This window comes from Bombyx mori, chromosome 24, assembly GCF_030269925.1.
Source record: "Bombyx mori chromosome 24, ASM3026992v2".
NCBI lineage: Eukaryota > Metazoa > Arthropoda > Insecta > Lepidoptera > Bombycidae > Bombyx > Bombyx mori.
In genome coordinates, this window is record NC_085130.1 from 7009376 (window position 1) to 7034944 (window position 25569).

General features: G+C 38.3%; 1 protein-coding gene across 33 annotated transcripts in view; it reads left to right on the forward strand.

Annotated features, from left to right (window-relative positions):
• LOC101740714 (serine/threonine-protein kinase MARK2) overlaps positions 1–25569 on the forward strand; it is a 234162-nt gene that overhangs the window by 126199 nt on the left and 82394 nt on the right. For 22 of the 33 annotated variants that reach the window (XM_062675698.1, XM_062675703.1, XM_062675711.1 and 19 more), the window contains exon 2: positions 23235–24171. The exons of the other annotated variants lie outside the window; for them this stretch is intronic. In XM_062675698.1, the coding sequence (XP_062531682.1) occupies positions 23362–24171 (810 nt within the window). In that variant the 5' untranslated portion in view covers positions 23235–23361. The remainder of the gene's footprint in view (positions 1–23234; positions 24172–25569) is intronic. 33 annotated transcript variants of the gene reach the window in all.

Genomic DNA, 25569 nt, shown 5'->3' on the forward strand with positions numbered 1-25569 from the left:
TCCGGTACATTCGTGTTGAGCGATGCACCGGTGTTCGGATCCCGTAGGCGGGTACCAATTTTGACAAAAAAAAACTTCTTCAGCTGTGGGGAATGGGTAAACATAATTGAAGTTCAATTAAAAGCATCGAACTGTTGATGCCAATATCAAATAAAACGCGCCTTTGATTACAAAGATAAATGTCGCGTATTAAACGAAATGACGCTTAAGCCTTTCTTCACCTGCCTTACTGATAATAATTAATAAAAATAAATATCACTAGTTCTGTTATAATGTACAGCTTTTGCCTGCGACTCAGTCCGCGTGGTATAGTTACTTGGGCACAACGCAAAATTTTACCCCCACTTCATTTATGTAGAAAGTGAAAATATTTTCAAAAATTGGTGTTCCACTTGTATTAGTCTTACCGTGATGTTATATGGCCTTATAGCCTTCCTCAATAAATGGGCTATCTAACACTGAAATAATTTTCTCAAATCGGACTAGTAGTTCGATTAGATAGATAAGCGCATTCAAACAAACAAACTTCGGCTTTATAATTTTAAGTATAGATCGGAAATTTAGATGCACCAAAATGCTTCACATAAAACAATACATGAGAGCCGAAATTGAATTGAAATCTTTGTAATGTACTCGTTCAAACAGCCTACATCGCTGTTCGCTTCGGCTAACGGTAATCATCGAGATGTAACTGGAAACGGTCATGATGTGTCACTGATTAATTTCGTCAAAAATATTGATGTTTTTGTTGACGGTACAATTTCGAGTGTAGAATCGAATGTTTTGTTGCAGACAGTACTCATCACTCGGACATTATAATATGTTAGTGCGTTTTTTATTATTTTATTGCACTCTAAATCGATAGATATATATATATATATATATAAATGGGCCAAGTGGTCTCTTCTTTCATACTGAGATAATGACTGCTTTGAGACAAATCCACAGGATAGTGATACCTGCCTTCGCGGTCACTCATTAAATAAGCCGTATCACCAGTACGGTTATCGCGATAATTTCATTATAATTTTACGTTTATTTCGATCAATTAACTGCCCCTTAAAAAAATCACCTTTAAAGCTATTAAAATGCAACAAGAAACTGAAGAATCTTCGCACGGTTTCAGTGGATACGATTTTGAATTTTTAAAGTTGACCCTAAAAATAAATCTATTATTTGTGCGGACGGTACTTTGCGGCCAATTAAATTCAAGTAACGTAACCGAACCGCGTGGGCCGCAATTAACCTTGTACGAAGTATGTACCTAGTACGTTTTTTGCTACACATAATCATTACGTGACTCGTTAACGAAAATCTGATGTTTTGTTACTCTCAGTCTTTTGAGCACATATTTGTTTTACTTTGGTTGTTCACGTGTGGAAAGGGAACGTTAATTATTTAAAAAAAATGCCTTAGTGTGAATACTTGTGGCATAAACGTTGCAAAGTAATAATACCTTTTCAATTTTTATTTTTAGATTTTAATGTGGTTGATGGAATGTTCACCCACTTTTCGACTTCTTCTTCTTCTTCTTCTTCTTTGTCGTTTCCTCATTACTGAGGGTCGTGACCACCTTGGTCCAGTTTTTGCACCAGCTTCTTCCAATGTTGCCTGCATTCGGCCTGCTTAATGGCGCCCGGGACGCTGGTGTTTATGGCATCCTTGACAATGTTCGTCCACATGACTTTTCAAACCATCTTTTCAACTGGACGTGCTTAAAATCACGGAATTAGCCCACGGTGCAGTTATGTTGTAGGACTCACGTTAAATCCTCCATTGCGTGATGTAACACCGCGATCTGTGGATACGTAATACCGATAAATCGAAGACAGAAATAGCCTACGACGATTTGTTGTTGATCTTGCGTTAAAGTGTTCCAATGTATTGATGGGACACCGCGATTAGTAATTACGCAATATCGATAAATCGAAGAAGTCTGTAAACTGTAAATGTAACTATGCTTGAGACCTTAGAACTTATATCTCAAGGTGGGTGGCATATTTACGTTGTAGATGTCTATGGGCTCCAGTAACCACTTAACACCAGGTGGGCTGTGAGCTCGTCCACCCATCTAAGCAATAAAAAAGACACTTGCGGCAAAATCTTTAATCTAAATGGACCGTTTCATTAACCTTGCATATTTGTGTACTTGTCCTAAACATCATTCAAGTATCGATCTATCCAGCCGAGACCCTCGCTGTCTAAGATCTAACATTTACGTTACGAATAGTTTCACATACGGAACCCTTATCGGCTCCCCGACACGGAGATGTCAATTAAGTTGGACGCGGTTCTTTAAATCGATCTTCACGGTTTGTCCCCGTCCGTTGATGAGTAATGTCTCAATAGCGTGTCGTGGTCTTCATAAGTACTTATGAACGAAAATTTGTAATTGCTTTAATAGAAATAGCATTATGTGTTGTTTTTAATACGCTTTTAGTAGCTTCAGACGTATGTATGTTAGTATGTAACGGAATCTATGAACATGATTTTGACCCCTTTCAAAACGTCGGATTAACTAGAAGTTTGGTATACTTATTAAGGACCGATGACAATTCCATATTTAAAAAAAATGAAAATATATAATTGAAATCCTAAAAAGGCACCCCACGCTTTTTTTACAATAAAATAATTTTTTCTTACACTATTTTTAATTCAAATTTATTAAAACTAATTTTTTATTTTTTTGTTTTTTTTTCTATTTTCTATAAAAGCGTATTTTGTTTGTTTTTTTTGAACTATTCTTTATTTTAGGTTTGTGTGGGTAGTCAAACGAAAACTTGTATATTTTCGTGGTGTAGGTCGGTCCGAGATGCTTCTAGGGCACGGGTGTGTACCACAACCGTGTGTAAGTCTGCAGTGATGCAGTTGTTAATAGTTGGCGGTATTTACATCGTTGATACTTATGGGCTTCCGGTACTTAACACCAAGTGAGCTGTGAGCTCTTCCACCCATCTAATCTATATATTAATACGTGAAGCAAAAACTTTGTATCCCTTTTTACGAAAATTGCGCTGACGGAGGAGTATGAAATTTTCCACACTTATAGAGAATATAGAGAAGAAGTGCACAATGCTAATATTTTTTTTAAATAATCCATAAAAGATACATTAAATCAATAAAGAAAATATTACACACACTACCATGTATTTGACACACACACATAATAATATATGTATACTTTGTTTATTGTCAAACTTTTGTTATTGCTTAAGGTCTGTGGTCAAATTGACAATAGGTTAATATTGTTAATCTTTAATATTATTCGTCAATACTGTAGTCTTGGCGAACTCTGTGATTATAGAAGTATAACAGTCAAATGTAATGTAATGTATAGTAGTAATGTTCAAACTTATAATTTCAATGAATTATAGTCGAATTTCGACTAATACGGGACCACTAGTAATCATAGATGGAGTCACTACGAAAACTGCCGGGTCAGCTAGTTTAAAATAAAATAAGAACGAAATTCGTCACATTGCAAATTCGAAGCTGCGTTTGTGTGAACCGCAGGAAATACGAGCCGGTCCGACGGGTTACCGCGGGTCGCCCACCGACGGCTCTAAAACAATTCTATAACCGCGACCAGTGGGCGGGTGGCTCGATACGAATGTTGAAAGAATTGACACGAATATTATAAGCTTCAATCTAAACAGATATCGCTAGGACGGGCGTTTTTATAATGTTTATTTCCCCTACCCCTAATAGCTGGTGGTCTGGTTGTTCCAGCAACTCACGAACTGGTAGGTGAGCTCACGGCCTCAACATAAGAGAGCTGCTAACACTGGCCCTAACAAGAGCAGTGCTTCCCAGAATCTACTACCGGGTCGAAATCGCGAGAAGATCTGGCGAGAAACTCAGTAGATTGTGTCTATAGGCGTATCATAATAACTCTTCACGGAAACCTGCCCTCACTTTGTCTTCCTATACACCAGAGCTTACTTCAGGAGCGTAAAATTGGATCTATTAACACGCTGTATTAGTTTGACCTGTATCTACTAATATATAAGTAGATCGATACGTACCTAGATGTATCAGGGAATCAATCACCCGATTTAAAGACATCTGATAAACTTGAAAATTTTGCACACGGATTTAGCATTTGATGACAGACATTAAGAAAATTTTATTAGTTTGGCTTAATAATATCTTGACTATACCCTATTCCCAAATACGAAGTCCCATGAGACAGAATTTATTATTATGTTATTGTGTGTGTGTGAATTAATCGTATAATGATTTAGATTGATTGTGTATTTTTTAAATGATTTTTAAATGACTTCGTAGTGCCTCAATCGATAAATAAAAGACCCACGGAGGGGGGGACACATCAAAGGAAAAACAAAATTGTTATTTTTATTTAATTCCGAGCATTTTCATATTTATCTACCTTTTAAACCTTCTCTGGACTTCCACAAATAAATCAAGACTAAAATTAGCCAAATCGGTTCAGCCGTTCTCGAGTTTTAGCGAGACCAACGAACAGCAATTCATTTTTATATATGGAGATTATGCGAAACGTGATGAGTTACGTTCTAAGAAGTGTCAAAAGGGACTTCGTAATTGGAATAGGGTATAGTAAAAGAAAAATCAGGAATATTTTGTTTGTTTCTTAATTAAGTTAATAATGAGAGTGTTCAAAGAGTAACTGGCAATCGCTTAAAAGTGGATATTTCGAATTTGTAGTATAATTTATTCAGATGATTCTTGAATCATTAAATCAGACTTTTTTTATTTATTTATTAGAATTAATAGAAAGCTAAACTGGACCGGTCGATGATATAGATACCGGTTACCGACCGAACTGGTGGTGAGCACTTTGCATGCGATATACATTTCATTTTTCGTCCTTACCGTTCACTTTTCGGATAAGCACAAGCGAAAGCGGTACAAGAAATATTACAGTCGACGATTAATGGCGTCGATGACGTGGATTTATGACTATAAATAAAATATGTAAACGTTAAGTAGTAATTAACGCGAGTTTACGCGAGTGAATGTGTGTTGCAAAATTTAATGGAACCATCATGACCACTGAGTTAAATAAATTTAGTTTGCTGGTATTTGGGAGACCGTGCCCAAATAAGGTTGGCCCACAGCCTCTTTTGGCCAACCAGGGGTGATTATTAAAGGAATAAGAGAATAATTAAGGAAAGGTTTGAGAACAACAAAATACTCAACTCTCTCCAGCTCATACAATCCAGTTTCTGCAGGATAGCCGTCGGAGCACCGTGGTGTGTGAGGGATGTAGATCTTCACGACGACCTAAACTAACCCTCACTGAGTTTCTCGCTGGATCTTGTCAGGGGGTTGCGTTTCCGATCCGGTGGTAGATTCTGCGAACCACTGCTCTTACCATGACTAGTGTTAGCAAATTCTCTCAGGTCGAGCCCGTAAGCTCATTTACCCGTCCGGACGTAGCTGAAATAGCCTCTTAAGCTACCAGCGAATATGTAGGAGAAAAAAAAAGTAGCTCAGTTAGCAGAGTTCACAATTGGATTGCCCTCCAAAGTATGAACCAATAACTAATGAACAAATTAAAACATATTTTTATTTATTTATTCAATTAGTTATACCAAATAAGTGTTCGCCACTTCAGAGCATCGATAAGTGAACACTATAGTATGACATGATAAATGTCACCTCAAGTAAAGTTGCAATCAAAAATGCTAATTGTTGACAACTGGTCTCGACTTTATTAATTTGCTTAAGTTTTAAGTAACATTAAGATTTTTGCAATTTTTTCAATTGGAGCCAATATATCGACAATTTTTGTTAATTTATCTCTTGTTCATTGCTACGTACGAAAACTCTATTTTAAATAATTAATAGAATTTTTTTGTACTTTAATCATTAAGGAGAAAATCTGTAGGATGCATTAATACTGAAAATCTAGCAAAATAAATATGACTACTAATGCCTTAAAAAACAAACCTACTTTACGTTAATTAAGTAATAAATCGTATTCATCCTCAATATGAAGGAAATATAAAGTGAATATACTTTATAACGTTTTCTAATAAGGATAAACGGGCAAGTAAATAATTATAAAGATTTAATCGTCTCACCATAAATATACATTTGATCGTAAAAATCTCACCTCACAACACAAACTGTGATGATGAACTAACTATTATACATATGCTAATTAATTATAATACGTTTGTAAACTATTGAGTTATTCATTACTTTATGTTGAAGCATTTGCTAGTTGCTAAATGTTACGATTTTTTTTGTCCTGAAGTTTCCGTGGCCTAATAGCTGAGACGCACGCAGCCCGCTGAGTTTCTCGCTGGATCTTCTCAGCGGGTCGCGATTCCGATCCGGTAGTAGATTCATTCGCGAAGCCATTGCTCTTGAGTTGTTAGGTCTCCTTCGGAGGCGCACGGGCAGTTGTTAACAAATCCCACCCTTCCCGGCTGAACCTTTGCTCGCCCATCTGTCCTGGTGAAACTGTAAAGGCTTCCGGGCCACCAGTAATTTTTCAATCATAACAAAAAGGTGAGATTTCCTGTGGTGCCAGTAACCGAACTACGGGTGCGCATGGTACCACTAATGAATTTAAGAATTTGTTGATGAAAGAATACGCTGTGAGCCCGTTTTCTGGTAAAACCATCCTGTTCGTATTTTGCGACGAGGCCAACGTGCCTTCCAATTCGTTGGGCACGATAAGTTGTTTGGCCATGAAGCTTGATTAAAAAGTTGCGGAGTACAGAACATTTGTTTGCCCGCTTCTGACTAGTTGGAGAACGATAAAAGCGATTAACTCGGTGATGCAGTAGTTAGAGCTCCTGACTGGGTGGGTTCGATTCAAACATCAGGCAAATATTCGTATGATGAACAGGCTTGTTTGCTTTTTGTCTGGGTGCGTATTAGCTATTATCATCGTCCTCGCCGAACCCGTCGCTTGCGATGCAGGGCTCAACGAGTAACCCATAGCCACAGCACAGGCGGTAGATTCTGCGAAGCACTGCTCTTGCTGGGGCCAATGTAAGCAACACTCCCGGTTTGAGCCCCGTGAGCTCACCTACTAGTTAAGGTTACGTTGAAATTGTTTCTAATAAGGATAAACGGGCAAGTAAATAATTATAAAGATTTAATCGTCTCACCATAAATATACATTTGATCGTAAAAATCTCACCTCACAACACAAACTGTGATGATGAACTAACTATTATACATATGCTAATTAATTATAATACGTTTGTAAACTATTGAGTTATTCATTACTTTATGTTGAAGCATTTGCTAGTTGCTAAATGTTACGATTTTTTTTGTCCTGAAGTTTCCGTGGCCTAATAGCTGAGACGCACGCAGCCCGCTGAGTTTCTCGCTGGATCTTCTCAGCGGGTCGCGATTCCGATCCGGTAGTAGATTCATTCGCGAAGCCATTGCTCTTGAGTTGTTAGGTCTCCTTCGGAGGCGCACGGGCAGTTGTTAACAAATCCCACCCTTCCCGGCTGAACCTTTGCTCGCCCATCTGTCCTGGTGAAACTGTAAAGGCTTCCGGGCCACCAGTAATTTTTCAATCATAACAAAAAGGTGAGATTTCCTGTGGTGCCAGTAACCGAACTACGGGTGCGCATGGTACCACTAATGAATTTAAGAATTTGTTGATGAAAGAATACGCTGTGAGCCCGTTTTCTGGTAAAACCATCCTGTTCGTATTTTGCGACGAGGCCAACGTGCCTTCCAATTCGTTGGGCACGATAAGTTGTTTGGCCATGAAGCTTGATTAAAAAGTTGCGGAGTACAGAACATTTGTTTGCCCGCTTCTGACTAGTTGGAGAACGATAAAAGCGATTAACTCGGTGATGCAGTAGTTAGAGCTCCTGACTGGGTGGGTTCGATTCAAACATCAGGCAAATATTCGTATGATGAACAGGCTTGTTTGCTTTTTGTCTGGGTGCGTATTAGCTATTATCATCGTCCTCGCCGAACCCGTCGCTTGCGATGCAGGGCTCAACGAGTAACCCATAGCCACAGCACAGGCGGTAGATTCTGCGAAGCACTGCTCTTGCTGGGGCCAATGTAAGCAACACTCCCGGTTTGAGCCCCGTGAGCTCACCTACTAGTTAAGGTTACGTTGAAATGGTTTCTCAAGATCATCAGCTTAGGTAGAAAAAAAAATTGGATATATATGTTTATATTTAAACGTAATATATAACGTTCGAGCCCTTTCGGTTACTGGTCGACATAAAAACGCGTAGTTTATCAGCGAATAGAGACCTCATCATTAGCAAAACACAAGAAAGCTTCCAATGTCTTTAAAAAGCAGGCAGTTAGTAGATCTATGCTTTTCTTTTACCCCTGTTAAAACTTCATTTAAGTTAACGATCTGTAGGTATTAGTGGTAACGGTTAATTAAAAAGAATTTCGCCCCATTTCAAAGATTCCTTCCACGTAATTTACATTAATCGTGGTATGGCTTCATAAAAAAAATTGTCTGGTTTTTAGGAGATTGGAGAATTCTCCCTGATTTCAAAGCGCCAAAGGCACAGAAATAGGGCTTACTTGATCTACTTGACCTACGACTATGCGAAAGGCTGCATATTTGAAACCGGGTTGCGTATCTCGTGTTTAGTCAATTAAGTACTTGGTACTAAAAGGTCTTCTTCTTCGTCGCTTTCTTCATTGCTGAAGGTCGTGTCCCCGAAACTTTACCGTGGCCTGTCTCGTGAGCTGTGTCCATCTCGTCCGGTCCTCAGCTTCTCGAATGGCGGTTGCGACTGGCCACCCAGTTACGGTGGTTATTTTATCACAGCAACGGCTAGGTAATCGGCCGCAGGGCCTCTTTCCTTCCACATTTCTTTTCATTTCATTCATTTTAGTATCGAAATGTCTTCCTCATGGTTTCTTTCTCACGCTGTTGTGTCTGTAGGCTCCCGTAAGCGCTGTTCATCAATTCCATCCATAGACTGCAATAAAATGAAAAAAAAAAAATAGAGTTTGTAGTCACGTGCTTTTTATTGGGTAGATTACGTAAAATACTGTTTCTCTGTTCATTTTGTGCCGCCAATGCCATTCACCTTTGCTCGTGGAAATTAGCATTGCCCGCCGTGAAATTGCCATAGTGCAAAAAAAAAAGAACTGCATGATTCACTCGGTTGTATAATCCAATATTTTATTCGCTCTCCGACTCGACTCTGCAATGTTAATGTTAGATCTACTAAATATGGTTTAATTAGGGAAGTGCCACATTGTCGGTTTGTTTCCTCTTAATTTTCATACACGCATATTGCGTTCATTAAAGTTTTGGTTTTACATGGAAAACGTTGAAAATATGGTCGATTCTTTTCGCTGCACTGACATTGTAATGGCAAATGTCTCTATGGTCGATAGAAAAGTATTTTTCGACAACTGTACTGCCACTCATAAAACATGCGGTCTCCCAGATATGAAGTAGAGAAGCTCAAAATTGCGGGTCGCATAGGGGGCAAGCGCGCCGTGGGCCGAACACCAGCCAGATGGTCAGATCTAGTAAGAGAAGCACTTGGTGGTAGTCTGTACCATGCGGTACATACCACCCATGATCGAACACAGTGGAAGTACGTCACATGTGGTCGCGATCCTCAGTAGTGAGGGAACGATATAGATATTTTTTTATTGCTTAGATGGGTGGACTGGAGCCCATAGACATCTATAACGTAAATGCGCCACGCACCTGGATATATAAGTTCTAAGGTCTCAAGTATAGTTCCAACGGCTGCCCCACCCTTCAAGCCGTAACGCATTACTGTTTCACGGCCAAAATAGGCAGGGTGGTGGTACCTACCCGCGCGGACTCACAAGAGGTCCTACCACCAGTAGAAAAAGAAGAACTGTCACTATCGGGTCATTATATAGAAGATTGAATAGTAGAAGCTTAGTTTCGTATCGCCTCAGAGATTGATTATAATTTAAAATGGTTCGCGCTCCGGGTTCGAATGAATACTAGATACGAAAATAATCGAAAAATTTAAACGTGAATTTCGCAAATCGATTCACTCCGGTCGTGAATTGCGGGAATTGATATCGAATGGAGTTTATGAAGCAGCAACATAAATTCATCTGTCCTTTTCTTTCGGGTAGCCGAAACGCGATGAACGAAAGTGACGAAAGTTTTTCTATCGGTGTCGAGAATTTAATCTGTGCTGAAAGCAAATCTCGTTGCCCACTCGAGGGAGGGGTGAGGGGGGTGGCATTGATAATAAAATAAAACACGGTACATGATGATTTTGAATACTTTTAAGAAACAGTTTTTTTGTTTTTCGTACCTTTGCTGATAGCCTTGAGAGGCTATTTCAGCTTCGACTTGACGTGTAGGTGAGCGTACGGGCTCAAACCGAAAGCGTTGCTGGCCCCAGTAAGAGCAGTGCTTCGTAGAATCTACCACCGGATCGGAAACGCGACCCACTGAGGAGAACCTTCGGCGAGAAACTCACTGAGCAAATACTACCACTTGCTACAATATTATAAATGTCAATTTTGTTCCACATTTCTTTAGGTACTTATAATATTTACATGTTTAAATACATCGATTACGTAAATTAAATATTTAAGTACATAATATAATCTGCAAATATTATGACATTACGTTGACCTTTGAATGACGAGTTTCTCTACCTCATTACAGTACCAGTTCAACGCGCTAAGGTGTTGCCACAATTTTGTTTGAGTGTGCGTGCGTGCGTGTGTTTTTTTTTTTGTGATAACCCTGACTCATAGGTACAAGATGAATACGAGTAATATGAGGTTAAGTTACGTTAGTCGTGATGGAATATCGAGATTCGAAAAGTGTTTAAAACCGCAAGGAGTCGGGTGTGATTTTATTTTCATAATCAGAGAAGTCTGTCGCTGTTTGAATAGTGAATTTCATTTCCTTTATAAATAATCATTGTTTTTGGTTTCATTTATGCTTAATAGCGTTTTCTATACTAATATTATAAAGAGGAAAGATTTGTTGACATAGGCTGTTTATAGAGTATATAGAGTGACATAGGATATAACCTTTTTTGAAAAAAATTAGGGGTCCTTACTCCAATAATATAACCAAAGGTGTAAAAAAACTACCTAAAATATTCCATGGCGTGCCCTGCGAAAACTATTGATGATAGAATAAAATAATGTACTACGACTTTATATAACACATTATTATATACAAAAAGTGTCGCGACAGCATATATCTGACTATCATAGTAATGCCGTAATAAGTGTTCTTTTATTTAAAAAAATAAAACAATGTCAAATATCGTTAAATTTTTTGGAAAAAGACCCGAGCGGAGCCGGAGCGGGTCGCTTGTCTGTAATATACCAAGAAAACAACATTTAAAGCCCTTAATCTCTTTTTAAATTAATATTTTAAAGAGTCTTATTAAATCATGTAAAACTGAATGTACCTACGTTATTTTATTTTGAATGTACGTCCAGTCCTCTAAATCTTGCAAACGTCTTTCAATAGATTTTTTGACTTTTAATTTTCATTCATACGTTCAATTTTAGTCAATTTTCAATTAATTTATTTATGAACCAGTCTACACTGCAATACCGTGCTTAATTGAATTATGTATAAATTCAAAATTCTTTACCTATACACTGCATGTTTCTAACTAACTTGCCATCTTTTGTTGGATTGTTATTTTTTTTCCTCCCCAAGCTAACGGCCTTGAGAGACTATTTCAGCCTAGTCTTAAGTAGGTAAGTGAGCTCACTGAGCTCAAACCTGACGACGTTGATAACGCTCTAACCCTAGCAAGAGCAGTGCTTTGCTGAATCTACCACCAGATCGGAAACGCGACCCACTGAGAAGATCCAGCGAGAAACTCAGTGAGCTTGAATTGTTACGCTGTGTTAGTATTGAAATAAGTTTTTAATTGTAACACAATACAGATGTCGAAATACACGTTCGGTTCGTAGCAAATATCGGTCGTCAATTGTGAACCATTTAAAAACGATTGGATCAAACATTGGTCTGTAATTATTTACTACTAGCGACCCGCCCTCGCTTCGCTTCGGAAACATTAAATTTTATTATTGATAGGCGAAGCGCGGGACGACAATAACTGCGGTTGACGCCGCGGGGCGAAGCTAGTCTAAAAAAAGTAGCCTAAGTTACTCCTTATATCATCAGCTACCTATTAGTGAAAGTCTCATCAAAATCGGTCCAGCCGTTCCAGAGATTAGCCGGAATAAACAGACAGACAGACAGACAGACAAAAATTGTAAAAAAAAAATTGTTTTGGTGTATGTACCGTATAGTATATATTCATAATATGCATGTAGTAAAAAGCGGTTATTTTAATACTACAAACAGACAATCTAATTTTATTTATATGTATAGATTTTATTTACGATACGGGCCATACGATTTCGAGTCGCGGTCGACCACGGAATAGTTAAATAAGGTTGGAAAGGCCTTTGCTCTAATTTTGTATTAGAACCAGTGTCGCCGCTTCATCCCCACTATTTTAATTTCTACACATACACGTACTGTGATTACAAGTATTTCGCACACAACAAAAACACCCACACATAAATCTCAGGGCAGATATTCGTTCGCAAACTAGCACAAAACACCCGTAGACATACACACTCACACACGCAAAAAAGCAATAAAAATGTTCATACACGATAGTGCTTGATAAAATCGATAATCTTTGTCGATAAATTATCTGATGAATGAATGGAGAAAATGAAACATGGAATAAATATTGAAAAAAAAAACTATTTTACTTTTATTAATTACAAATAGTCACTGTCCCTGGAATAAAACGTATTTGTTAAGCAGTTGGCGCTTGCTATTAATTGCGAATGAATTTTTCAAAATTAAGTGTATTCTGATTTTTTTATGGTAAAATCATTTTCAGTAAAATGTTTAGAGTAGTAGTAGTAAATAGTACTCGTCTTTGTCTCCAGTTTCCTCTACCTGTCACGTCAATCCATTGTTCGCTGGCGTTAGGTTCTTTAGGAAACCTAAAATTTTTAATTAACTGCATAAGTCAAATAGCATTTTACTTAGATTTTAATACGTCTAAGACAATATAGTAAATACCCGTAAATGAGAGGTCTACATGTCCCTTTATATTATACCTTCACATTAATTCAATGATAATAATTCAATAATAATAATACATATTTATTTTACTCAAAATACGTCTCACTAAGAATATACTAGGTATCATTAATTAAATATAAAATAATGCAAAAAATATCCATGTCAAATATAAATATAGTCGAGAATTCTGTCAATGATTTTATTTCACCACATGGTCACCTCACTATCGACAACTGCACCACGGCCAATCAGGGCAAACGCCGAAATTTCAAAGATTGAAGTGTAGAGAACGCAATGCATGTAGTACATTGGAAGCTGACTTGGTCATTGCGTTCATTGGGCGAGTACACATCGCGCAATGTATGCTATTTATAACTTGCTGCAATAATATTGTTAATGTTTGGAATTTCATAATGCTCAGTATATTTTTATGTTTTAGACAAATAATATTGTAATTAAATGGTAATTTCGACTTACCGATCGAGAGATATACCTCCTCGCTCTATACTTGAGGTCTGATTTTTTGTTTTACAAGTTATAATTGCACAACACGGCACTATAAAGCGGAGATCTGTTCGCCAAGTAGTCCGAAGCGCACTAAACGCGGTGAATGAAAGAATCGGTCGAGTTATGTTTGTACAAACATAACTGTGGCACGCTTGCCCCGCCTACATTACCATTCCAACTTTATTTATCTATTCCGTGCGGTCGACTGTCGTCGTTGTCGTTGTCGTGATGTGAAATTTACTTTGCGATGAGTCACCGCGTTCATCTCGTTTGCTCGGCGCGGTTCGAACGCAGAAACCGGTATTGAAGCGGTTATTACACGGCCGAGGTTCGTTAATGCGCTTTTAGAAGAAGTGTTCGATTTTTCTGTTTCCTTCGCAAAAAATGTATTGAACAAACAGCGGCTTGGCTGGTATGCAGCGGCTTGGCTCTGCCCCTGGCATTGCTGACGTCCATGAGCGACGGTGACCACTTACCATCAGGTGGGCCGTATGCTCGCCTGCCTACAAAGGCAATAAAAATTTTTGCATTGTAGCTGTTTGGCGTCTACTGTGGATGCATTACGAAGATTTTTTTCTCATACAAATTTCACGTCATATTTTGTATGAAGCGATGTATGTTTGTTTTTATTTAGATGCCCATTAAAATGTGAAGCTTATATGTTTATGATCAATATGATATGTACGTATATGTATGTCGAAACCATGTCGTTGGTTTGTGGAAAAAAATTAGATAGTTTTAAGTAAGCTAGTTTAAAAATTTTTAACTTTTAAAATAGGTTTTAACGGTCTCATCTACAAGGTTACATGATAATAATATGCATAATTATGATACGACGGGTATGAAAAACAAAATTTCTTGAAAATATATTATGTTTCAGAAATTTGAAAAAAAACAAAAAAGAAAGTATAATATATAAAATTCATGTAAATCGGGACAAGCCAGTCAGTGAATAACCGCATTAAAAATATATATAATTATAATACGCTAATAATAAAGATAGAAAATAGATTTTAAAAAATAATAAGAATAATATTAAATAACTCCGTGACAGTAATGGTCCTTGTGTATTTTCGAACTGGTGGCCGATTTAAACAGCGGATTGAGTGAATCGCGTGGGAGGGTAGATTTACAACCTTAATCTTTTGTTACGTCAAAGGTAAACCGGCTTAATATTTAATTGGACCTAGTTTCAATGTGTTTGTGTGACTTTCCTACGCCTAAACGGCTCTTGAAATAATCGCGTTTTTAAATGATAGATTTTAGACAAACTATTTTTTCAGCGCCCTTGGTGTTAAGTGGTTACTGGAGCCCATATACATCTACAACGTAAATGCCGCCACCCACCTCGAGACATGAGTTCTAAGGTCTCAGTATAATTAACAGCTGCCCCACTCTTCAAACCGAAACGCATTACTGCTTCACGGCAGAAATAGGCAGGGTGGTGGTACCTACCCGTGCGGACTCACAAGAGTTCCTACCACCAGTGTAAAAGGTGGTTTAATAGAGATCCCATTCCACGAAGACCTTCATGCGGCTAATGATCGGAGGCGCTGGAGGGACATTACAAGGAGTAAAATCCTGTCGAAATATGATGATCACGACCCTAAGCAGTGAGGAAATGTCGCGAGAAGGAGAGGAAATGATAGCGATGGTATATAGGTCTCATGTGCAGTTTATTCAGCTTAAACAATGCTTGTATCAATTAAGATATTTCGTCATCAGTTCGCCTTTATTGTAATCAGTAATTGTTTATTTTGTAATATAGCGATTATTCCGATGTCGTCGTGTACAACACACTACCAAATTGTAGATATAGATAAAGATAGCGTAGTATTTCCGTTAAAAACGGTACGACATCATAGAGGATAACTTAGAATACTACTTACTACTAGGATACTTTTAACGGTAGGCAGCGGCTTGGTTCTGCCCCTGGCATTGCTGACGTCCATGAGCGACGGTAACCACTCACCATCAGGTGGGCCGTATGCTCGTCTGCCTATAAGGCAATAAAAAAAAAGTTCAATAAAAATAATATACATATTTAGTTTCAAAACGTTGTGTTCGATAGTGAAATAAAAAGTTTATACTCCGCAACTGTGTCGTGCAAACAGACACCGACACAATGGCGGAAGCCTGCGGTACGCGAATGTAAAACCGAATGAAGTTTTGTCAGGCAAATATGTAGTTTAACTGTTCATGTTTAAAGATCATTAACGTAGCAAAAGATAAGTCTGTCCGTGCAAATACAAAGAGTTGAATTACTTACAGTTACTTCAAGCTTCATACGAGAGTCTGCGACATTTTGTCGTTTCGGTTTAGTTTGCTTTAGTTTTATTAAAATTATTATTATAAGGCGCACAAGTGTTTAGTATTTTGACTTGTATAGCGTTATGTTTGTTTGGATGAGTACTATAGACATTTGTCTCTAATCACTACATAGTATAAAACAAAGTCGCTTTCTCTGTCCCTATATCTGTCTGTCCCTATGTATGCTTAAATCTTTAAAACTACGCAACGGATTTTGATGTGTTTTTTTTAATAGATAGAGTGATTGAGGAGGAAGGTTTATATGTATAATAACATCCATTAAATAGTGGAGAAATCAATAATAAATTACAGTTTCCGAAGCGAAGCGAGGGCGGGTCGCTAGTGACAGATAAATTGAAGCGGATTATGATCTTTGTTTGTGTAATTGAAGTTAGGATAAATACGGGATGGCGGTGCTCACGAGCCATCACGGTTGACAGTCCATTGGCGTGCAACGTGACGTGACGTGACGTAATGCGTGACGAGTTTTCCGGTCTGGTCAACTGGGCAGTTATTTTTTTTTTTTTTTAATCTCTCTGCGTAAGTTTAATTTTGCTGAACTATCTATATATCGCGGTAAAATATTATTATTACGCGCACCGACAAAATTCACGAAAAGGCAATTAAAATTCCACTCCAAACATCAAACAGTGAAAATTTACGATTTTGGTAAACGAAAAGTAATTATCAACTACGTCGAGAAGGGTGAATAGCTGAAACGATTTACGCAAAAATAAAGTTAAACCGCCTCGGAAATGTTATTTGATGGTTGAATAAAAGCGTTTTTAGTTTTGTTTGTTGTCTATTTATAGCTGACGCGCTATTTTTGCGAGAATCGATATTAACAAAGATCGAGATTCGAATAGATTAAACAGTTTGAAGAGCCTAACTGAACACGTTATCGTATAGTTGAAGAAAAGCGTTTTTAGTTTTGTTTGTTGTCTATTTATAGCCGACGTGCTATTTTCGTGCGGATTTTTAATTAACAATGATTGAATTTGTTCCGACTTAAATCCTGGGACAGCCTGATGCAATTGAAAGTTTAACCTAGGGTCTCAAATTCGGGCTAAACTTTTTTTCTCCCACCTATGCCGAAAGTTCGGTTTTCCTCCCGCTGTACAGGGAAAAAAGTCTAACTTTTCCTCCCGCTGTACAGGGAAGAAAGAGTCACTTTTCCTCCCTGGGTACTGACAAGTTCGCATGCGCGTTAGGTGCTACGTCTGCTCTCACGCACCTAAAATTCTCCGCCATTGTTGTGCTCGGGTAATTTGCAATATTGTGTTTAGTGTAAAAGTGAAATAAACAAAAGGCAATAAAATTTAATAGTGAAGTATTAAACAAAGATGAGTTCATCAGACACTTCTTATTCAATTAGTAGTAGTTTATTTAAAAATTAAAAAACAGTTAAATTGTTTTTTTTATGTGTACTCCACGAACTTTCGGCCTGGTAGTAGAAAAAATAGTATGTGCACCGCGGGAAAAAAGTAGGACATTATTTTACACGCGGGAGGAAATTTCCTACTTTTCTTCCTTGATGCACAATGTACTAATTTATTTCCATCGATTTTAACCAATAACCAATTATTATTTTTTTGGTGGGTAGTCGGCTCTTTCACTCATATAGTGCAATAAAAAGAGAAACGCATCAATCGCGCCATTACTGTATACGTTCTGTAATTACGAACGTTTCGGATATTTTAATTCGTTTATACCATAATTGAACTCATAATTACACTGTCGATGTCTCAACAATCATAGTTGTTTTTCTCCAATATCTTAAACTAGCGACCCGCCCTCGCTTCGCTTCGGAAACATTAAAACACACATGAAACAAAAAAAAAAAAAATTGAAAAAAAATTAAAAAAGTAGCCTATGTTCATCAGGGAACAATGTCGGCTTCTAATGGAAAAAGAATTTTTTAAATCGGTCCAGTAGTTTCGGAGCCTATTCGAAACAAACAAACAAACAAATCTTTCCTCTTTATAATATTAGTATAGATAAGTATAGATAAATTAAGTATCTGGTGTCTCATATTGTAGTTGACTGATATCGTGTTTATTAAAACCAAAAGACGATATTTGATGATGAATATAAATTAAACAGTCATGGGATTTGAGGGATAGTATTTTTTTTATTAAATTCTTAGATATGATATGTGTTAAAATGCTATTTTTCATTTAACTGAATCTTCTTTATCTACTAGTTTTCCTAATTAAGCAACAATTTCAAACCTTATCCGTGTTGATAGAATATTAGGATTCGTGCCCCTTGATTTTGTTATGATTATGGTAGAGCAGTAGAAAATTTAGACTGAAATTAAATAAGCTAAGAAAAAAACCTTTTCATCTGTTTCAGGGTTTTCTCCAATATATTTTTTTGCTTAGTAAGATAAACGGGTTTTATGATGAGACTGACGTCACACATATGACCCACCGGATAATAAATCTCTAATGTAAAAACTATGTGTTCCTACATCAATTTAATTGCAAGTCAGTTTTAAGACTGATAAAACTACAAAGATACTATCTTTTTATCTTTTTAATTATTGAACTTTTGTAAAGAAAAGCCTTTAGTATTTAAACCCTTTAAAAATCTTTAGTTTTTAAAATAAGACTTTTCTTAGACGCATTTACTTATCTGTCATTCGGTGAAAAAAGTATTGATAAACTATGCAAAACATGCATAGTTTATCGATACTGCTAAAAATATTATTTTAAAAATAGATTAAGGGTTTTAAATGTTGTTTTCTTGGTATATTACAGAAAAGGAAATTAAGTCTTTTATCGTTCATTAATTCTGGAGTGTTCCATATAATTAGTTGTTATACGTATAACGCTGTTATGAATCGTGATTTATAACCGGACTAGTGTCGGTTGCGTGGAAAATAAGCGGTCACAAAATATAGCTAGTGCTTTAATAAAGTTGCTGATTTATTTAGAACACTAACGCATCGTTATTATTAGAATTTTTTTAACCGAAACGTGGACCTCCACGACGATTTGGACCTAGAGTCTCTAGTAAGTATCTACAGTCGGCATCAGTGCGCCACTTCGATAAAGCGGCACGACACGGGAACCCTCTCATCGTGGCCACCGGTAACGACATTCCCGATCGTGTGTACCGAATGGTAAATAGTCGATGTCGTGCTAAACACGTCACTACGGATCCTCCCGATCCGTTAACGGTGCTTTTGGGTACCTCAAGCACCGGTCACCGTCCTCGTCGAACCCGTCGCTTGTGACGAAGGGCTCGGCTAGTAAATTAACCCACAGACACAGCCCACTGAGTTTCTCGCCGGTTCTTAGTGGGTCGCGTTTCCGATCCGGTGGTAGATTCTGTGAAGCACGTCTCTTTCTAGGGTTAGTATTAGCAACGTCGTCAAGTTAGAGCCCAGCGAGCTCACCTACTAGTTCGGTGAATCTAGAATAATCCCTCGAGGTTAAAAAACAATTTTCATAACGTCACGTATTTTATAATGTAAGTAATGTAATTTAAACAGAATAGTCGTGTATTAGCTGTGCCGTGTTATATTGTAACAGCGAGTAAACATTGTGATTCATACGACATTCTGGTTGCCATCTGTTGCATTGTGTTGTCGCCGCGAAAATGCAAGTATGTAAAAAACCGAGATATGTAATATTTCAAACGAATATTATTAGTCAGTTTTAATATTATATGAGATGACTGTAGATTGTGTGTTCTTGAAAGTTTTTGTTTGTAGGATCGTGACGTCACATCAAAATGTAATCGTGTGGTTTTAGTGTGTGGGGTTAGTCAGACGCGAGTTTAGGTTAGGTATAAGAAAGTCTATGTATACGGTGAAGTTAAAGTCGTATTTCTGGTCGGCGTTATCTATATATTAATACGTGAAGCAAAAACTTTGTATCCCTTTTTACGAAAATTGCCCGGACGGCGGAGTATGAAATTTTCCACACCTATAGAGAATATAGAGAAGATGTGCACAATGCTAATATTTTTTTTAAAAGAATGCATAAATGATACATTAAATCAATAAAGAAAACATTACACACACTACCATGTATTTGACACACACACACACACATATACTCTTTGTTTATTGTAAAACTTTTGTCATTGCATAAAGTCTGTAGTCAAATTGAGAATAGGTTAGTATTGTTTATCTTTAATATTACGCGTATTTGTCTATAGTGTAGTCTTGGCGAAATATGTAACAATAGGACCATAATATTCAATTAATTATAGTCGAATTTCGACTACTGCGGGACCACTAGTGTTTATTAATTAAATTAACGCTTATAAAACATAATATAAACTTTTTTATTCTTTTAGTGCTGAGCTTATTTTCAGATATTTTGTAGAAATTAATAAAAGATTTTTGAAAAAAAAGTACCTTATAATTTTTTTAACTTCAAATACAAATAATAATGCTGAATTCACAGCAAAATACGTACGTACGTACAGGTCGATACCTAATACCTATAATTAATAGAGTCGATCTATCGACGGCTCACGCTCTAATGGTTAATGTAGGCAGTAGTCTAAGTAGGCAGCGGCTTAGTTGTGCCCCTGGTATTGCTGAAGCCCATGGGCGACGGTTACTACTCACCATCAGGTGGACCGTATTGTCGTCGGCCTACAAGGGTAATAAAAAAAAATTAAAACTTCTTTTACCGTTTAATCACGCATTATATAATGTTACTTTATGTTATTTTTTACCTTTCCAATACTTTACGGGTTACGGGGGTCCGTGAAATTCCTGGTGAAATTGTAAAGACTTCTGGGCCATCAATAATCACTCGTTCATAAAAAAAGTCACGAGCGCCTAGGATGTTGTTGTTTGTGACTTGTCGACAATTGAATAATGTCCTAAAAGGACGTGCCGCGAAGAAAATACTTTATGTAGGTCTGTCTCTTGGGAGAAGAATCCGATTTTCGTATTGTTTGTACAAAGAGCACTAATACTGCTTTAACGGCCTTATGACGTATCAGGGACGGACACACACTCGATGTAAAGTTATTACGGTACCGATAAAATTTTACTGGCGGTAGGACCTCTTGTGAGTCCGCGCGGGTAGGTACCACCACCCGGCCTATTTCGGCCGTGAAGCAGTAATGCGTTTCGGTTTGAAGGGTGGGGCAGCCGTTGTAACTATACTGAGAGACCTTAGAACTTACATCTCAAGGTGGGTGGCGCATTTACGTCGTAGATGTCTATAGGCTCCAGTAACCGCTTAACACCAGGTGGGCTGTGAGCTCGTCTACCCATCTAAGCAATAAAAAAAGAAGGTAAATTTGATCAATCCCTTCTAGTTCCAATACAGATATTTAAGCGATGTAGTATTAGCATTTCATTAAGTCATGTGAACTGTCCCGTACCTGGGTCACGAATTAGGATTCTTTTTACTACGATAACCAAAGATCGATATATGTACCTATTTATATCATTTCATAGCAATAAAAAAACGTGTGAGAACTGTCCGCATCGCAGAGTCAGTGAGCGATGTTAATCGAAACCTCAATGTAATGCAACAAGAGCATCTTTAAATTCAACTCTAATAATTTACATTAGATTATAATATAGAAGTATAACGGTTTTAAGAAAGGAAAAATCCAATTCACCGTTCATATTCGTTGTGCGTCCAAAAATATTGTATTGTGCACTATGTTCGTTTTATCCGTTGTTGATACAACTGTTTCGGTGGTGGGAAATGTTTCTGTTTCAATTTCAGCATTCGCTACGGTCGCTTTGTGCCTGTTTGGGTGTGTGTGTGTTGCAACGGTGAACGGTCTCGTAGGTGCTATCGAGGCTTCTGACTAACTATCTCATTCGTCTCTTTCTTTCCAGATCGGACAGTTCGTTGCCATTCGCGAACCGAACCTCGTATGCTTCGTCTGCGAATACATTTGTCGTGTCAACATCGATTTGTGTTTCTTTACCGAATGTGGTTCCTTAATTGCTGGTTGTGGTTTTAGATTATTTGATCAATAGACCGTCGGGTGTCGAGAGATTACTGGATCCTGGTTTTCTTTCTCCACCTATTCGCTGGTAGCCCGAAGGAGCTGTTTCAGCTTCTCCGGTTTTCTAATACTAGTCTTAGTAAGAGCAGTGCTGCGCTGAATCTACCACCGGATTAGAATCGCGACCCACTGAGATGATCTCGCGAGAAACTCAATGGGTTCAGAAACCTGTAGATCGCACAGCATGGCTCCAATCTTTTGTGTAGTAGTAATAGCAGCGGCTATACTGCATTAGAGACATGTGTGGGTAGAACATAACAGATGGGAGTTTTGGATTTAGTTATAAACGAATTTGGTTTGTCGTTTTGGAGTTCTCTATTTAACGCTTATCGATACAGGTCAATTTGACTGAGCCGGGTATGCACTGATACACTAGAACTGTGGGTAGGTTTACTTCCATTGCGAGAAAGCGGCACGACACGAGAACCCTCTCATCGTGGCCGCCGTTAATTGCATTCCCGATCCTGCGGACCGAATGGTAAACAGTCAACGTCGCAAAACACGTCATTTCGGATCCCGATACACTAATGGTGCTTTTACGTACCTTAAGCACCGGTCATGGTTCTCGTCGAACCCGTCGCTTGCGACGAAGGGCTCCACGATTAAATTAACCCACAGACACAGCCCACTGAGTTTCTCGCCGGATCTTCTCAGTGGGTCGCGTTTCCGATCTGGTGGTAGATTCAGCGAAGCACTGCTCTTGCTAGGGTCAATGTTAGTAACGTCGTCAGGTTTGAGCCCGTGAGGTCACTTACTAGTTCGGTGAATCTAGAATAACCCCTGGAAGTTACTAGAATAGGAAGTAAAAAAAAAGGTTTAGTTTATCCACGCGCCAAAAGGAGTATTTTTCAAGCGATGTCACGTCATCTGTTTTTATCTATAAGACTTCTTGGTAATAGTTTTTTTTAAAATAAAAAAGGTTTTATCGTTCGATTCGTCATTGATATTTTTAGATAATTAATTTATGATTTGATGAGAAATAAAATAAATTATTCCGTCTGTCGGCGGTACGTCCTCGGTGTTAGAATTAATCACAGTGCACATTAATTAAAATGATCAATACAAGATACTCGATCATCGTGTCCAAAATAACAATGGAAAAGTAGCTTCGTGTGTCAGTACTGTATTCTATCAGGTTTTCTTTGAACGTATGACGTCAGCAGCTATTATTAATGTTTCTCATTTGCAAAAAAACAGTCTTGCATCTTTCGCTGTTCGATTTTCACGTTAAAGTAATGTTTTATTTAGGTCGATTTGTGTTATCGCCTAGTATCGGTTTGTGTCATTGACGATTCAGTCCTTTATCTCGTTGTCGTATCGATAAGGAGTCATCGTCGTCAGGTGCAGCCGACAGACATCGTGTTAAGCTATTTTCTATTTTCAGGTCTAAATTTAGTTAAACGTTATTTATAAATTTACTTGATATAATGTACGTTTCGAACTAGTGAGTGAATAATTTGATTACAAAGCGGATAAATAACGTTGAAACAGTTAAACAGTGCGATGATAAAATGGAGAGGAAATTGACAAGGGAAGATTTTATGAGAAAGAGTTTTCGGGCGCCCAGAGTTTCGCCCGCTCCAGACAGCCAAGAGTCGGCTTTGAACGGTGCTCCTCCTCCTTCACCGGTCTCTTTAGCGATGCTGGAAAGAACTGCTCAGCCGCAGCGAACTCAGTACGAGGTGACGTCAACTGGGATCGCTCCTAAACGTCTTGAGATCAGTCGCGCTCATCCGATACATTTGAAATCGTTCCAAGCCCCCGATCCGCCGGACGACAATGCGCCAACTCCGCCCTCCGACGATGTGCTTCGTAAGCTGGAGAGACAAATTGGCGAAATGGAGCGCGGCTTGGAACGAGCTCAAAACGGAAACGTAACGGTCGACGAGAGAGTCAGATACGCTGAGCACGAGAATCTTTTGCGGACCGGCGTGTCTTCGGTCGGCGGAGGAGGCTATCTACCAGCGGATTCCGACACAGAACACGACGGAGCACCGTTCAGTAGAAACGAAACGACCAGGAGCAGTACGGGGGGAGCTACCCCGGCAGCCCGGCCGGCCACGCGTCTGTCCAGAACCAATTCCGACACCCAACAACATTCGGTGGCCTCTACCGTCCGCCTCATGAGGAAGCTAGCCGACGGTGGTACTAAAGATGAAAAGGCGAAGGTCATTTCGCGCAAGGCGATCCAGGCTAAAATGGAACGCGTCAAGAATTCCGTTGTAGGGACGAAACACGAGCATAGGGTGCTGGCCGAGCACAGGGCAGACCCGTCGGCGTCCAGAACGCCCGCGTCTCCGATCTCACCACGCACATCACAGGTAATGTTCGTATTGTGCTGTCTCGTCGACGTATAACTTGCCGGTCATCGTTCTCGTCGAAGCCGTCGCTTGCGACGAAGGTCTCGACGAGTAAATTAACCCTCAGACACAGCCCACTGAGTTTCTCGCCGGATCTTCTCAGTGGGTCGCGTTTCCGATCCGGTGGTAGATTCTGCGAAGCACGGCTCTTGCTAGGTTTCGTGTTAGCAACGTCGTCAGGTTTGAGCCCTGTGAGCTCACCTACTAGTTAAGGTTACGCTGATATAGCCTCTCAAGGCTCTCAGCTTAGGTAGAAAATAAAAAAAAAGTATAACTTGATTTGTGTGTCTTTGTAGGTACGATTTTGAGTTCGTACGTTTCCCAGCAGGTAGTAGACTGCAAAACGATCCACTTGTTAGAATGAAGCTGTATGCAAATGGGCAAACGACAATATTGCCGTAATGGGATTTAAATACATGTAGATTTTATTCAGTCTCCAACCGTTGCGCTCAGCAGTCTGCGTGAACCGTACCTTGAAGTGATAATAACTTTTTACCTAATGCGCTTGAAGAGTAATATAGATAATTATATACACTCTGTATCTTAACGCAGTAGTGCGAGGTGGTCCTGATTCTAAGTAAATTTAAGGAACTTTGGCCTTATGTCTCGAAGCACGTAACAGTCCACGGGCTCCTTTGAATGTTTAACTGCGTGAGCTGTGAATTGTTTTGTAATTAAAGACAAACGATTAAATAAATGTTTACTATATTATTATGTATTTAGAGTTTGACCGTGCGGGTAGTTATATATTTTACAAAGCTTATCGTCGTTGTCAAACCAAAATTGCTATGTGCACTTTTTGAGTTTTTTACTTTTTGACCTTTTCGTATAGTTCACAGCCCTATCTACCGATTAAAAAAAACAATTATGTGTCTATAGCTTTAATATTTATCTATAGCTTTCATTTGATATAGTTCTTAAAAATTTACCTTCATATAAATTTTGATACAAAAATGTTTTACTCGTTAATTCAAAATAGAGTTTTTTCGCATAGCAGATTTTGATTTGACAGCGATGTTAAGCTTTTTTTACACTGCTTATAATAATATATTATTATACTACATATTACGGAGTCCTCGACCGAGTATAGCCAGCCACCTTCGTGACATATGGCGTTACGAATAAGGTTAATGATTGTTAGGTGTATATAACGTTGCTGACACAATATTGGGTTTACGTAACCCGATTGGATTGGGAATTTGAGTGATATTAATAATAAGCTATGTTTATTTGGATAGTATAAAAACATTAGTGGCAATACATCGGATATTTAAAGACGATTCATTGTGTAACTGTTGGATCCATTTTTAATAAGATTTCTTTATGAAATAGATTTTAAGATTATAGTGTTTAAGGGTT